The sequence below is a fragment of the Botryllus schlosseri genome, chromosome 15 (assembly GCF_051294905.1).
Source record: "Botryllus schlosseri isolate E-star chromosome 15, Bs_hap1, whole genome shotgun sequence".
In the NCBI taxonomy this organism is placed as follows: Eukaryota; Metazoa; Chordata; class Ascidiacea; order Stolidobranchia; family Styelidae; genus Botryllus; species Botryllus schlosseri.
The window spans coordinates 11011612-11028261 of record NC_137250.1 but is presented as its reverse complement, the minus strand read 5'-3'; the positions used below and the strand labels follow the sequence as shown (position 1 = coordinate 11028261).

Below are 16650 nucleotides of genomic sequence, written 5' to 3'. Positions count from 1 at the left end.
TTCTTCTGAGCTTTTTGTCACCGTGAGAACGAGCAGCACAGGGGAGGAGCCCAGACAAACCTCTTTCGCTACTAACTGGAATCGAACCGGAGGTTTATCACCACTGCGCCAACTCCCCTAAGCATAGAGTCGGACGGAACGTTTAGGAAGTCAGCAACAAGAAAATATAAGGCCAAGCATACCAAGAGAGCAATGAGGATGCTGAAATCCGACGACCATCATTATCCAATGATGAACCAGACAAACTCTGACACACATAAGCGGCAAGCGCCCGTGAACCCATGACATACGTTAAAAACGGCCCTCTAGGAACCACAATCCACATTACCTGATCGGACTGTTGCAGGACTAAGCCATTATTCGATCCTTCCAGCTTGTTCCTCCTTCTCTGTTAACTTTGGTTATTCCTAAGATCATGCAAGGCCTATGTACGGTATTGCGAAACTATTATATATAGAGCCTATAATGTATCGTATTGTACGGCATAGCTGAATAGGCCAGGTTTGTGCAACCTTCGACCTGAGAAAAATCGCCCCGCCCGGTACGAGTTTCCAATTTTGAATAGTGTATGCCCCACGAAGAACTTAGCAGATGTTATGATATATTTCAGACACGCTCATCAGCGCTATCAACATGCTTGCGAAATGCACAGTTGCACACACTGATATATAAGTCGGATAAATTGGCCGCACCTTCAACTTGTCATATGGTTTTACGAGTGCCGAGCAGATTTTTGTAGTACTCGAGCGCATGCAGAAACAACGCCCATGCATTTAGTCAGTCGATAAGAATACCTGTTTGTATATCAATAGACTATATGGCAAATGACTATATGCTACTCCGGCGCACAAGCTTCCACGACTGTACTAAGAAGACTGTCTACTCTTACAGTACTGCTTACGAAGTTCGATAAGACCGGATGCACTGACGAACTAATTCCTCCATTCATTATCTCCCAGCTGCGCCATCACCTATAATTTCGTCTACTGGGTCAAGCACAGCACTTGTTGCGCCCATCACAGATGTTATTTTAGGAATTGATACATCCAATAATTGAGAACACGGGAATAGCTGTAAGTGTGTAACATTCCGAGTAACGAAGCGCCACATGCTCGTTGCCAACGATAGCCCATGTCGCAGCGGTAGAGCGCCTAGTTTCCCGGTTGTTGTGCTGTGGGTTGAGCCCCACTAGCCGGGTCATACCAGACTGGCTGATACAACTGGTTTCCTAGGCTTCCCCGCTAGGTACTCCAGGACATTAAGAAAATGGAGACACGGACTTGACCTCCCTGCGGTTCAGTCTGGCCCAAGTAAGTAGATTGAAGTGCATTCGGACCATGCGTCGTGTACTATTGTTAGTCACCCTTCAGCGAGTTTTCGAAATGCAAGAAGCGTTTTCGCGATCAACGCAGAATGACTAATGACGATGAGAATAATAGGTGAGACTATAATAATCTGTTAGTCATACATGGTATATATGGTCCAGTTTCCACGGTATCACTCTTAAAAGTGATGCAGAACAATCCAAATACCACTTCCTACGTGAAAATCTAAAAAGCAAGCAATTTTGTTTAAAAATACGTAGAAGCAAAAAAAGCCTGAAAAAGTAACCAAGTGGTATTTAGATCTGTGATACTTCAGACTTCCGCAATTGACAATTTTGGATTCCGACGCTGCAACTGAAGAAAATAGTCTGGGTAGCATACAAGGTCATTAAGTTTATGCGTCAATAAACTTTGATTTTCACAGCATTCAACAGAAAACAACACAAGTGATACGGACAATACTCGATATAGTTGCACGAAACAGATACCGTACAATAGCTAAGAACATCAATAATGTTCGATGAAGATACATCGCTACATCACACACAGAGAGAAAGCATTACATACGACGGCGGTATTCCATCCTCGAAAAGTAAAGAAGGCATAGTTTTATTGTCAAAGTGGAAAAAATTGTGAAGATTGAACGAAATGCATTGCACCCATGGAAATTGCTACGACGGCTTCTGTAAGTTGTTGAACATAATAGGAATCGGTATGTCGTCCATATTTGGAAGCAGAAACAATTTCTGAATACAAATTGAAAGTCTGTAAATACACTGGCACGAGTGCTGAAGCTGAAGTTGCTACCATTGAGCAAATGAACTGAATAGGTATGGCTCAGAAATTTAATGTTTCGCGTGATGGGTTCTGATGCTGCTTCAGACCCAGTCACTTTGGCAACACAAGAGCAGTGATGTTAATTACAGGATTATCTGCATTGACCTACACTAATCTACAAACGAGAGTAGGTCAAAAAGCCTTTATTAAATAAATTAAATGTAGGCTATATAGTCAGACATAGGGTAATGGTGATTTGTAATTACATGGATGAAGCAATCACCCCATGGCTGTATCCAGTAATTGGCAGCTGTTATTCTTAATTTTGTACAAGGCCTGCATGCTTCTCGCGAGCAAACTCACATTAAATTCCTGTCCCAGCTTTTTCTCAATCCAATCAGTGATGGGTGCGACGGTGACGGCTCTCTCGCCAAACTTAGGCTTCGCCTTCAGCGACATTTCAGGCAGTTCTTTGAACCCGTACCTGGCAGAATTATAGTAAACACACCATGATAGCATACGGCAACTAGGTACTTATACTTTTCTAGATTACTAAACTAGGCTTTGCCTTCTTGTACTGCTTAATCAAGTGGATATGTTTTTAGAATGATTCCACGTCTACTACAGTCAGGGTTGTAATGACTGTCGCAATATATCGTTGAGTCTCCTTGACTGGAGTTATCTTCTTAGAAATGAAAAATGACTAGACTCGAGTCAATTTGTATATTGACCCAACAACTCGACAATTTTCATACGACTTTTTCAAGTCTTGTATATTAGGACCGATAATTGGAAAATAGGCCCAGAAACTGTGTCCAGACGTTTGAATAAACATGTTTAGAGTTAAAAAATGACTATATTATGAAGGCCAGACCTTCGATATCACCCAAGAGTTTCACAGAAGTGAGTTGAACCTGGCTTGGACTCGATAATGAACAGTAAACACTATGACTTGGACTCGAGTCTTAACGCTATGACTCGAACTCGGTCCTTTGCTCCCTGATTTGGACTTGACTCGGTGGTGAATTCAAAATGACTCGGCTTAAGTCAAAACTATCAAATTGACTTGTGACTCGGAACATGGTTACTAGGTTACAACCGTCACTACAGTACTTTTGAGACCTCTCTTTTTACTTCTACTTGAAGTAGCGGCACATCTCTGAAATCAATTCTTTTACTTATATTCAGGCATAAATTGACAGTGTTACATCTACTTTTGCTACTTGACTAGCATGATTGGACATGAGCTGAAATTATTCTGGATTCGAATCACAAATCGGAAACAAGATTTGTATTTATAAATGTTAAATTCACGCATCAATGCTGAGTATGTGTGTCGAGCATTCTACTGAAAACATATACAAACCATATTCTATCAGAGGGCGGCGGAGGAATATTGAGAGTGATAGTCCCGTTGCATTGGTTCAGCTCGGCAGTGAGTATCAAAGGAGTATTAGAGACGGTTTCCAATTTCTTCTTGATGTAGGAATTCTCCGTGACCTTTTGGAAGTACTTGGACTTTGTGATGCTGTCCACAATGCGAACCTGCGAGTAATCATCACATGTTAGGGTGCGCACTGCGTAGTGCCATAACAATATAATAGCATTGTCACCGATAATGGAGCTATAGCACAAGCTAACATGATTTGGTTCAAAATTTGAGCTTTGATAGTTGGTGGCGAAAACATATTTCTTTTTATTCTGTGACTGATATTCATAGATTATTTCTGGTTATTTTGCCCTCTGATTTCTTCAACATTGATTAATTATTGCGGTTCCTGTGTGATATACCATTTATAATGACATCAACAAAACAGAGGCATTCAAGGAAGTATAAAATTACATCCGCCGATGCCGTATAACATTCAAACTACTTCGACTTCTACTCTAACGCTTTTCAAAGTCCGATTCGTCACTTCAGAGATATTAATCCTGTCAGGTTTATTGACATATTTCTATTGCCTGAACAAGTGGAATTGTGAACACAGTTGGCATTACGAGATTGGTTTTAGCAGCTTGAAAATTACACGTTTTTGCAGAAATATTACATCTTGATTCAATCATGAAAATGTTGCATGGAATAAAAGTTCTTGCTATGTTATTTCTTGCTGTGATTAAAAAATAAAACAAGTGTTAGCTAGTCTTGTGTGACATTACTTTTGACTGTACGTGAGCAAAACCACAGCGCGTTACGTCTACAGCTCGTTCCAATAACGTCAATGACTGGTTTAATCACAAGATTTTGAATCCAAAATGTAGGGAGAACTTGTCTTTCGTGCAATAAGCTAATCACAAGAGCAACTGGCAGAGTATTATCACATGGACTTTCAAACACAACAGCAGTTGACTAGATGCAAAATACCAATTTATATAGTACAATCAAAGCATGTAATACGACTTCGCCAGGGAAATACTCAAGTAGGCGACAGGGAGCAATACAGCTACTGAGCAGCATTGAAATAGATATGACTAAATGTGTTGCTATCATATCAGAATATAATACTAGAACTTTTTATCACCTATTGCTGGAACATAGTGGAACATGATAGCAGATGTGGCCAAAGCAATGCCACTGAAGTAAACGTATAAAGTGAGAGGACTGCATAGTACTAAAGAAGATGAATTAAATGAGAAGGTTTAGTTAAGGTGTCACATACTTTTGATTATGGATTAGTGGTGTTTACTAGCTGAAACGACGAAACAAAAACAGTAAAGCACATCTCATTCCGCTCGACTGCTAAATCATGAAGATAGCATTCAAGGATTGCAGTATCGATGACAATAAATTTTTCATGAGCAAGACAGCTGATCGATCACACAGAGGATGATTCAAAGTGAAGCATTAACAGTGCGATAGGTTATGGCACGTGATATATCAAAGGAGACCCAGGCACATACCCATTTTTTCTCTTGCGAAGGCGTTGGTTGATTGACTTTTTTAACGGTCAGCGAGGACTTTGCGGAACCTTTGTGTTTTTCAGTCACTGTATTTTCACTCCCTTTAGGCACCAGCTGTTGAACGTAGGCGGGCAGGGCTCTGAATCATTTGAATTCGGATAAAATGCAACACGAGACATGATCGCCACAGAGAGAAATTAATTCATCTGCTGTTAGAGTAATCCCAAAAGCTATAGTCAAGTGATCAAAGACTATCAGCTTATTGTTAATCACCTACTACAATCAAACAATAGAAAAGATCAATAATAATAATCCTTGGATTATATATTTTCATCTGCTCAAGAAACGCAATGTACAATGCGATGTAATAATGCATAATGACGTATTCACAAAACCCACTGCGTAAGTATAGATTCATCATCGTCCGATGATTCAGCGCTGTCTTCTTCGTCGCTGTTTACCGCGGCGGATGACCTGCTTTCAAAGCTGTAACGAGAATTGGACACGTTGCAGGGATGGCGCGGATGTAACAGGACGTGACCTACTTTTGTGTCTCGGTCTCCTTCTTGCCGAGTCTTGTGAGCATCAGTTTTGTTTCTAACGTCATTTGCACGGAGCCGTTGTATGTGATGTCCATGTCGAACCAAATACCCTGGAAGGATACACATTACACATACTCACTCGAGAAATTATCAAAGCACTAAGAAAGACATACACACAATACACGACATACACAAAACACCATTTTAGGGTTGCCACACGTCCGGATTTGCCAGATGTGTTCATGATGATAGTATTAAAATCTGCATCCGCGGACTTGCTTACACGCTACACTGATGGTTTTTTATAGGTTGCCACTTTTGCCTATATTTTTAGAGGTTGTGAACATTTTCAGGCAGTTGGCTATCTATTGGTGGTGGTCAGTAACGAAGTACTTGTGCATTTTCGAAGTAGGTTTTTCCCGCTCGAACTACTTATTTCTGTTGACAGTTTTCAGCTACTTCAGACTAATTTGGCCAGCACCGTCAGTAACTCCCGTTTGATGATTTACAACGTACCTATGAGCCATACGCAATCGTGTGACTGGGGTGTCCCTTGTAAATATAATGGTGTGTTGTAATTGCTACTGGGACGAACGAACATTAGTGTGATGGTTTGAAAAAATTTCAAATCAGGTTTCAGAGGGATTCCTAAACCAGTTTCCGACTCCAACCCGTCTACACTTCGAATCCAAATTCATGCTCATCCATGAAACCTAACAGGCCATCACTCAACCATTGACCAAACCATTGACGCTGAGTCTCAAATATATTGATCCTATTCAAGTATATTGGTCATAGGACACAAATCAATGTTCCTACTTGAGTAGAAAATTGGATCGATGCTTTTACTCAAAGCGGCATTCTCGAATATGCTAACTATGTGCCACATTTAGGATTGTGTCTTGAAACTGAACCCATGTTCAACACACATTTGCGATGCAGTGTCATTGCCCATTGATATCGTCCTCAAACCATCGTTCCAATATCAACCAGAAAACATCTCAATACAAAAGCCGTGAAATTATTAGTTAAAACTCGTCTCTTTCTAACTGATTCTACCCTTTTGCAGTTTTAATCGGGATTTAGAATCAAAAACCGAAATAAGGTGTGGTTTCAAAAATATCCAATTCAATCACGCACGATAGATACCTGAGCATCGATTCGCGGCAGAGAAATTTTGTGAATAAGCGGCACAGATTTACCGAGGTCGATAGCCGTGAGTTTGAGACCGTCCATGAAATAAGGCAACTGGAAATAGGACCGACATGAAAACCGCATGGAAATAATTTGTTTGAGTTTTATACCCGGATTTTCTCGAGTTTTTTCTGCAGTTTCGCCGCGACCCAATCGGCCCATTTTTGCAGACGGAGAAAGTCGAACATCACCCTTCCTATGACGACGTTGAACCACGCGACATCTAGTGTCGGCTCGCTTGCGTTGACAGATGTCTAAAACGACAGAGAAATCAAAAAGCTTAAAAATAAAGGTTTCAAGGAGCACATATTCAATTTACACAAATTTATAACACTACAACTATTTCGAACCGCATTAACGTTTTTGGATTACACTGTAGCATGTATTTTGTCGGATGTAGTGATGCTATAAAAGCAAAACTGGAAGTGATATAGCAGCCTGATAAGTAGTTTGTTTGACAATGCTTCTGTGATTTTTTGTTTGTGAAGAGTCCAGCAATGTTGCAAAGTTACAAGACGCTCCCTCAAAAACCAGCACAATAGTGCCGTATGTTCAAGGTGAGTGATTTTCCACGCTCGCATTGCATTCACAAAACGATATTAATCCCTCGCACATCTCACATTTCTAGCACAGAGTGGTAGGACTCTGAAACTGTTGTACCAGAAGCAACCAAGTGCAAGTAATGCAAATTATCAATATAATGTCGGTTGGGAAATATGCTGATTTTTCACTGCAACATAATCAAATCGAAACCATAGAAACCGGCAGACAATATCAGAGATACGTGCGGTTCAACGTAAAGCAACTATGCGGATGGATTACGTATCGAAATCACATCCTAAATGTCTAAACTGAATGAAGAGGGATTCCAATTTAACAAGCATTTCACTCACAATTCTGGAACCAGGTTGTCTCGTGATGACATCAGGCAACGCATCATCGTGTGCTAACGCCGAAAACTGAATCATATTCGGATCAAATTCAGGCGTTGGCTTCGGTGGCCCTGCGGTACACGGCACACATAATGAATGCTATAAACCGCTGACATGATCATTTCCACAAACCTGTGGTTTGAATATTCTTTCCGTACAGATCTGGATCGGGTAGGAGACGGCACATGTAAACGTAGTAATTCTCTAGCAATCTCACGGGATCGATGGAACCAACTCTCTTATCGTCGATAATCTCAAATTCGTCATCTAGTTCTTCGAGAGCTCTGGACTCGGCCATTTTCTTGAGAACAATCCAAAAATTAACACCGCAGCTGCAGAATAATATTGCAAGAGTCTCACCTTTTTATCTGCGTCCTTCAACTGTTCGTTGATGGCGATGGCACGCTGAAATCTGGAATAGAAGGTATTTTACGGAATTTTTTGTTTACACTCTTAGAGACTTCAATATACGACTGAATAATATATATAAATTGAATATATTGCTTATCATTGTGAGATTTATATGCACATATAAGCAAAGGTCTGCAATCTTATTTACATTGTTGGCTAGCAACGATTTAGTGCCGGAATACAGTAACACTGTAAACAAGGAATAGAAATTCGTCAGTCATTTATCGATATACTATCTGTTCAAAAAACACCGCAATATCATGAAAATATGGGAGGGTGTCGAAACGACTTGTAACAGCCTTTTAATCAGACAATCACTGTGGTTTAGAGCAGGTACGCACAAAAGCGACATGCACACTGAAAGTAATAGAAGATAACATAAAAGGACATGCGATGAAAACGAGGTTGCATGTGTCGGTAGGCAAAATCATGTGTACACCAGACATGGGGTAATCACGATTAGTAATCGTAATCGATTACGACGATTACAGCATTTTCAAGTAATCGTAATCGCAATCGATTACATGCGCGAAAATTCAGAAGTAATCGTAATCGTAATCGACTACTTCCCATATTTAATCGATTTTTTTTGTGAAAGAACGATTACTTTTAATTTATACAGGACTGTGACAGAAACTGAACATTCGTGAACAAGGACGAGGTATTATACCAGTTAGTGATAGCACAAACGTCAGATTTTTAAATGCCACTGCTCATTATTACGTCAGAAATGGCCTATTAGCTTTGCTCGTCATTGCGTAAGAAGTACCCAGCTATCCACACATAGTGAATAAATATTCGATGTACATTAGTGTGATTGTAAGAACACTAGCCGTGCTGTATATCAGGTTATCAATACATTCCAGACGCCACTACCTCGCAGCAGGATAATTAATCACCACCCTGCCTATTTTAAAATAGTAACTTTTGTATTTATGTTTGTTTATGTTTAGTTAAACGCAGTTTGACCGTTGCTGCTTCGCGAGCAGTAGGCCTATGTAGTACCAACGTATACCGGACAAAGGTTTGAAATTTTGTAGCCTACTCGTCAAATAAATCATTACGGTTTCCACGACGAAGCATTAAAAATCAACAGCTGCTGATATAGATCATAACAGAGCCGTTTCTCGTAATGGCCGCTTGCATTACATTATCTGTATTAAGTTGAAGGGAGAATTTTATGTTCACTTTCTCTTATTCTGATATGAGTCTGCTTGAAACGGGCGCCAATCGTTCACAATTCTTTACTCAACATTTGGAACTGTCGCCATATACAATGTTAGCGTGTCTTGTAGCTAGAATCAGGACAGGGCAAAAGCGATAAATCGTCCCCCAATCCACACGTTGGTATTGGGCCTCCACAGGGTAGTTAATTTTCAAGTTGAAGATTTCGTCAATAACATTGGTAATTGCATTATATTACTATTCATTTTTAATACTCTCTCAGTCCTCGATGGTCAGATTTACCTGAAGAGCTGGGAGCACGTAATTCATAATTATAATAGGGTTACCATATTTTGGAGTCGAGAAAGGAGGACACTTTTTTAAAATTTTCAAACTTAGAATACCTGTGGAAAATCTTGAAAAAATGGTAAATTTTTTCCACTTCTAGTCGGTTGACTAAAGAAAAGGTCAACTTTCGCTCGGCTCCTGAAATATCCGCCTGAGCGTGAAATCAGTGCAATTTTATCCCGGTTCAATTTTAACTAAACTTCAAAAAAAAAAGAGGACAAAATCTCAAAAAGGAGGACATTTGAGCGTCATCGCAGGACATTTTCAAAAACCCGCAAAAGGAGGACAATTCATCCTAAAGGAGGACGTATTGTAACCCTAAATTATAACATCTGGTATCTTCTAATAATTGCATTAGGGTATGTTGTTAATTCGTGACCTCCGGTCTGTTATATAATAAAAAGACATTGTTGTGTCCAAAACGTAGCAGACCAAAAGAAATACTTGCGTGAGACGCACACACAAATTGCCATGTCTTTAATGCTCTGGGTGCCCGGGTGGCATTTGCATTGTGGGCTCATCTAGAGACATTTAAATCGCGATGCTCGTAGACAATTTCCAAGTTCATGAAATCTCTCGAAAATAGTCTATAATTTGTGTTGGTTTACAAAATACTTTTGAGTCCCCTTCGAGCTCGCTCCCCATCCTATTAGGAAATTTGGGGTGCGGCAGTTGTGGACCTGGCATGAATGCAAATCGTTGGGTGCCATAAATCCTCCAATATACAATGGGCAATGGTTACTTTATGACGTTACAAGCAAATGTCGCACCTTTTTTTTAAAAAGTTGTTATCTCATTAGGCCTTTTCAGCGCAATCCATATATTGCCTTATGATATAACTTCTAAGATGCAAAATAAATGTAATCGTGAGTAATCGTGATTACTTTTCCAATGTAATCGTAATCATAATCGACTACTTCCTGATTTTGCTGTAATCGTAATCGTAATCGTAATCGCGTCATTCCGAAGTTATCGTAATCGCAATCGATTACATTCACGAAGTAATCACCCCATGTCTGGTGTACACCCTGATACAGGCTAAAATCAAATTCACCTGTAGAACCATCTTTCTTTTTCGGGCAAGGTTCGACCGAAGAGATAGATCTTTTCCTTGCATATACGCTCTTCTGAAAAATGCGCGTGTAATGGAAGTCGGCAAATCCACAGTGAATAACAAGTTACCTTCTACTATTTCGTCACTGGATGACTCCGGCCCGGCATCGCTCTCAGGTTTCGGCTCCAATATTTCGATACATATCGGATATTTCTTGCTCCACACCCTTTTTTTCACGAGGTCGTACGGTATGAGATACACCTGAAAATTAGTTGAAGAATGTGGTGAAGAAAATACTTTGGCGCTCTCCCGGACTTTACCGGAAAAATCCAAATCCAGAACCCAATCTCAATATACAGCACCAGCAAAACATGATCACAGGTTCTGGTCAAAGCCAAAATAAAAATATAAAGAATAAATAGCAAATATTTGAGTTGAAGTCAATGTTGGGATCAAGTGAATACCTTCGAGTCACAAGTCATCTTGAGTCATTGCACATTTTGACTCGAGTCAAGTCAAGTCACTCTACTTTCAAAGGTGACTCGAGTCAAGTCAGGTGACACGATTTTTGGAGGTGACTCGAGTCACGTCACTAGTCAAGGCAAATTGAATTTTCAACGCACGAGACAAAGTCATTGCGTTTTGCTGACTGTTTTAAATACAGATGGAATCCCCATTTATTCTGAATCGAGGAATGAATGAAGAAATTGTTAACGCAACAAGGCGCTGTATCGCTCACGCATACGTAGAACTGCTAAACTACACAAGTATAGCCTCGGTCTATAATTATCAGCCAAAATACAGGATTACATACGAAACCTCAGAAAGTTCAGAAAATGATATGGTGCAATACCCTACCCGCCTACATATATTAATAATAATTATAAACGTACGAGCGATATTCGTTCGATTCAAATCATAAAAGAGGGTTGGTTAAGGTGAGCAAGTTTACGACAACGGAAGCTGTAAGCTCCGATCACTGCGTTTGCGATCAATTTATTTGTGATATAACAATGGAGGCTCGTTAAAACGCACAATCATGGAGTGATTGGTTAGCTATCTGAACTTATACAAGATCCGGCAATTTAGTCGACATCGATCACTTGATGACTTGAAATTGACTCGTAACTTTTGCTTTGAGTCACGAGCCAATCTGCATTTCTGAGGATTCAAGTCAAGTCATTTTTGCAGAGTGAGTCGAGTCAAGTCATGACATACGAGAAAGGTGACTCGAGTCATCACAAAACTGGTTGAAGTTAATTCAATCTGATATCACAAGAGGTGGTCAACGTAATCATTGTTTGTATTCAAGTGGAAGCAGAAGTGATGTCGTAAATTTCCACCCGAGTAGTAACTATTTCTGAGTAATCGAAAAGTGAGTATTCTAGGCCTAGTTTTGCCAAAGAAACTGAAAACTGTTGAGTAGAAGAGCTCTAAAATCAACTTTGGTAGTGCAATTCTAGTCAAAACCTTTTTGAGTACTCCAAAAAGTAGAAGTACTTCTTTACCATCTCCGGGTACACTCATACACTCAGGCACGGAACATTTCGCAGGTGTAAAGAATATGGCGACAAAAAATTCGCTTACTCTCGCGTCCCGCAAACTATAGACTCGCGAATCGATCACGTTGCTAGGCTGTATCGTCTTCTCTCCGTGAACCGCTCGCTTTGAAATATTCCTAGAAACGCCATCAATAAGTCACCACCGCACGAACGCATCACAAGTATGCCATTACCGCTTTGGAGTTTGCAGACGCAGAGTACTTCCTTCCAGCGTTATGAAAACAGAAGTGGTAGCCGCGATGTGATACGTCTCGGTGTTGTATTCTCCGATCTCATTCATCCAGCCCTTGTAGATTTCGTCGACGTTGTAAACCGATTTCGGTATTCTATACGGTATTTTCTGTGTGATGTACGGCGGTTTGAAGCCCTTAATTTGCTTTCGCGGCGACACAAGAAGATAGAGAGCCCCGGTGGCTATTATCACACCCAGGAAAAAAGCTGCAACAAGTAGAAACGATTGAGAATCGGATACATGACTAAGGTCTTCTCAATCGCTAAAAATGAATTTTATCTATCATGGATCTCCATGAAGAGAGGTAGGGTTGACATTAGACAATATAATATCGTATTTTCAGTTTAGTCATGAGTGGCACTGTTCTGAGATAGAGAGAGAGAGAAATATTTATTGATTCGTCGAATCGAAAGGAAAATAACATTGACGCATGTAATTATAACAAGAAGCCTAGTCTGATCACACCCTGCATTAACAATTACAGATATTCTTTATAAATTTGGTTGCAGTTGGTTGGGATTATCAAATTCAGCATAGCATAACATAAATAATAACAATAACCTAATCAGTAATGCCGATCATACAACATTTTCCCTAGTGTAAATCCTTTTCAAGTGATACCAGCCTTAACAGCAATTTTAGAATACCGTCGGACGTCAAGCATGGCAAAAAGTTTTCATTAATATCACTTCTCGATAAACAGCAGAATAGAATTATAATTATACTCATATTGAAATAAACACAAATATTTTCGGCCGACACTCGCCAGGGGCAATCGTCAGTAACTACTAGAGAATTGTTAAGAACATTGCATATTGTGATAAAAATTGGCAAGCCTTTCAAACACAGTAGAATAGATTACTTCATTGGACGCGGTAAATTATGAACAAAACCGCTATGAGATAACTTACAAATTACTGCGACTTGTATCGGAAACGGGAGCGGCAAAATATTGAAGAGAAATATAGCGACCGCCATTATATACAGAGACATCAGCGACACGGCGCTTCCTTGGCTATCGCCTTTTACATCGCTTCGCTTCAAAGCCGAAATGATTTTCCTCGGGATGCTTTCGGGAGCTTCCACTTTTGTAGCCGATTCCTCAGAGTCTACCTTTGGATCTGAACTGAGATATCAAAGGATATTATGACAAAATAACACTACCAGGCGCTAGCATTTGTCAACTCACGACACAGTCTCTTGCGGTTGAACGGCCATGACTTCGTGGAGGCTTTCATGATCGTCGGCAAGAAGAGTAGACAAGCTCACGGCGGTTGACCTTTGATACAAAACATTGCCTCAGTCATTCGCACGCGCAATCACCCTTTGTACATTACCAATTTCTACGGAATAAAATCTACAGCTAGTTGAAATTAAGTTAATTGTATTTTATGATGCCTGCACGGCAAACAATAGCTGACCAATACCGTGATCGAGTGACTATTATTAATGGTAGTCAGTCACAGAACAGCAAAAGTACACCTTCTAGCTACTCTACCAGTGTTTATCTCGAAGGTAAGTTAACTCATTGATGTAGGAGGCGCACACTACATTTTATATTGTACTTACGATGTAGGGCTGTGGAGAGGAGATAGATTTGAAATGTCTGCTTCAACTCTTTCATCAACCACTAGCTTTGAATTGATGCCTGAACAAAAAATAAGCATGCCACCACACAATACAATATTCCCTTAATCTATTGAATTAGTCAGAACTAGGCTACTCAATGAAGGTAATTCTTTGAGAAATACATCATGCCTGCTGGGAATTATTACCATATGGTGTTCGATTCAAATTACTAACACTCGTCCGGGTATTTCCCATGACATGCGAGGTCTTTGAAATATATAGCACACAGGCTGGCATGTATAAACAATGTATGAAAATCATTCTATGAGCCATTTCGAAAACATAGTGCTGATAATAATTTGCTGACATGTCCGTGCAGATACATTATAATGCAGCTCTGTATTGGCATAATATATCAGGACTATTTAATACCCTTCAGCAATTGCATATGAACAATACTCAGGGATCAGTAACTGCTTGAATGAAGATCTCTAAATCATTAAGACACTCAGTTTGGTATACAGGATTAAAAATTATCAGACTGTTGACACAAGATGTGGACAACAATACCGATTATAAATTGTGAATGATTAGCATGCTTCATGGATACATTAGATTGCTACATTTTAATCAGTTGGTAATATTTTGGCATGTCAGACCTAAATTGAATATGCTACAGGCCTGCCTACATACATCATAAAATTCGGAGACTCTGCATGTGCGTTTTATCCTAATAGTATATTCAGGTCTGTTTTGTGTCATCAATAAATTTGCATACAGCGATAAAAGTGACCGGGCTCTTGAATTGCCCATATCGATTAGAAGTTGCAAGAACAATAAGTCACTCACCCCGAATATTATTTTCTGATGAAGACCGTTTCCGAAGAACATCAGCATTCTGGTAACATCATCAATTAGACACGGCTTCCCACAAATGAAATCAAGTAGTTATACGTACATATTCTTTTACTGTATCGCTCAACGACTTTTTCGCTACATTCAAAGGTTCCAAAGCTCTTTCGCGCAAACCCTGTGTATTGCAATTATCTTCATCAAAAAATCAAGAGAGTTGTTTTCCATATAGGTTAGGTTAGCCACTGATATCTTGATCAGATTTAGTTAGTTGGCACATAAGGGGAAGCATACCAGGTAGCCTAAGATGTGGTATGATATCAAGATCGACGCAGCAAAGCACTCTAAAATCAGGTATCATCAAGATGATCAGACATAACTCATTATTGAAGTACATCGGGCATAAGCAGGCAAAAGGAAATTTAAATTTGCAGCCTACTTCTGGATAACACAACACAACACACAACAATACGCTATTCACCGAAAGTGTCAAATATGCGAAATAGTTCAACTGAATACCGTAACGAAAATACCTTGATTGCTTCACTTTTGGATAGTTGCGATGAAGACATTGAAGTCTTGGCAGTATCATCAGCATGCGTTGCACTCGAATGGGTATAGTGCTGTATATTCTTCTTTAAAGATGATATGAATTGTGTTCTCGACTTCTGATCAAATAGTACACTAGACAGTGTGCTTTTCGGCGCAATTTTCTCTTGGGACGGCTCGGTAGGTGGTATCTGAGGACGTGGAGGCCTTGGGGGCGGTAATTTACGTTTTTTCTCGACAGTAAAATCATCAAAGTCATCATCTTCGGATGAATCTTTCGTCGGCATTAAAGGATGTGCGACAACATCTTTTACATGAGACAGATGTGACGTTAGGCTCTCATTTTCTGGCACTTGTGCCATCCAATCCTTTGTTTCAACGGCAGTTTCGATTTTTGACATATCTTCACTCATAGGCTGCATATCACTTGCGCTTGATTGAAGATTGGTGGAACTGGGTGGGTTTTGTTCCTTTGTATCTTGAGAATCATCATCTTCCAATTCAGTTTCTTCATTCAAATCTCTGTAGTGTAGTGAAAATGTGTCATTTATTGGCTTTTTTGAGTGTTTAGATAATCCACGCTTTCCCTTCTGCAGCATGCTGGCTTATCGTGCATCAACTTTTTACATGCTATAACGCAGACATGAGTCAGAAAACAATCTGCTAATATCTTTCAAATTAATTCGTTTCTGCAATGATGAAAATCATCATCGTTGGTTTATTAGCAATTTTATCAGTTCAATACACCACAAAAATGCGATACAATGAAAAGATAGGTAGGTGTCGAAGCGAATTGGAGTAGTCTATGGAATCAGACAGCCACCTCGGCCTAGGCAACGTAAAGTGGAGGCATGCACACTGAATAAAAAATACAGGGTGGCATGTCATGGAAGGCGAGATCGATAGGTCAGTCGTGGTCCGGCAATTTTGAGGATGCACCAGTATTCATTCAGCAGTAATTGCTTGCATTTCGACTTGAATGTGGACATGCTCGTCGACTGTCGGATAGCCAGCGGTATACTGTTCCACACATCCGGTCTGGCATATTTGATGGAGCGATGATCTTTTCGGTCAATCATATGATATTTGGACGACGTGGACGTGCGTGTACTTGTGCACTTTTGATTCCGAGGTAAAAAAAGTCATTGAAATATTCGGGGCAACGACCGCAGTGGAACTGATACATAAACTTGGCGATTTCTAGTTTCCGCATATCTTCTATGTTTAGGACACCGAATCTC

General features: G+C 39.9%; 1 protein-coding gene across 2 annotated transcripts; it reads right to left on the bottom strand.

Moving 5' to 3' along the window:
* Positions 1–1698: 1698 nt before the first annotated feature.
* On the bottom strand, positions 1699–16137 carry LOC145457983 (testis-expressed protein 2-like). 2 transcript variants are annotated; one of them, XM_080336268.1, is made up of 21 exons: positions 15394–16137; positions 14967–15038; positions 14858–14906; positions 14009–14087; positions 13629–13718; positions 13351–13565; positions 12381–12645; positions 12233–12323; positions 10774–10906; positions 10646–10718; positions 8029–8080; positions 7801–7969; positions 7630–7739; positions 6847–6990; positions 6692–6790; positions 5546–5652; positions 5400–5486; positions 5001–5139; positions 3469–3647; positions 2466–2586; positions 1699–2071 (listed from the first exon to the last, which is right to left on the bottom strand). In XM_080336268.1, exons 1-21 carry the CDS (start codon positions 16006–16008, stop codon positions 1997–1999), a joined length of 2964 nt encoding a protein of 987 aa, XP_080192394.1. In that variant the 5' UTR covers positions 16009–16137; the 3' UTR covers positions 1699–1996. The 2 variants fall into 2 exon arrangements, with proteins under 2 accessions (XP_080192394.1, XP_080192395.1); XM_080336269.1 differs by having other exon boundaries at positions 10646–10715.
* Between the last annotated feature and the right edge of the window lie 513 nt (positions 16138–16650).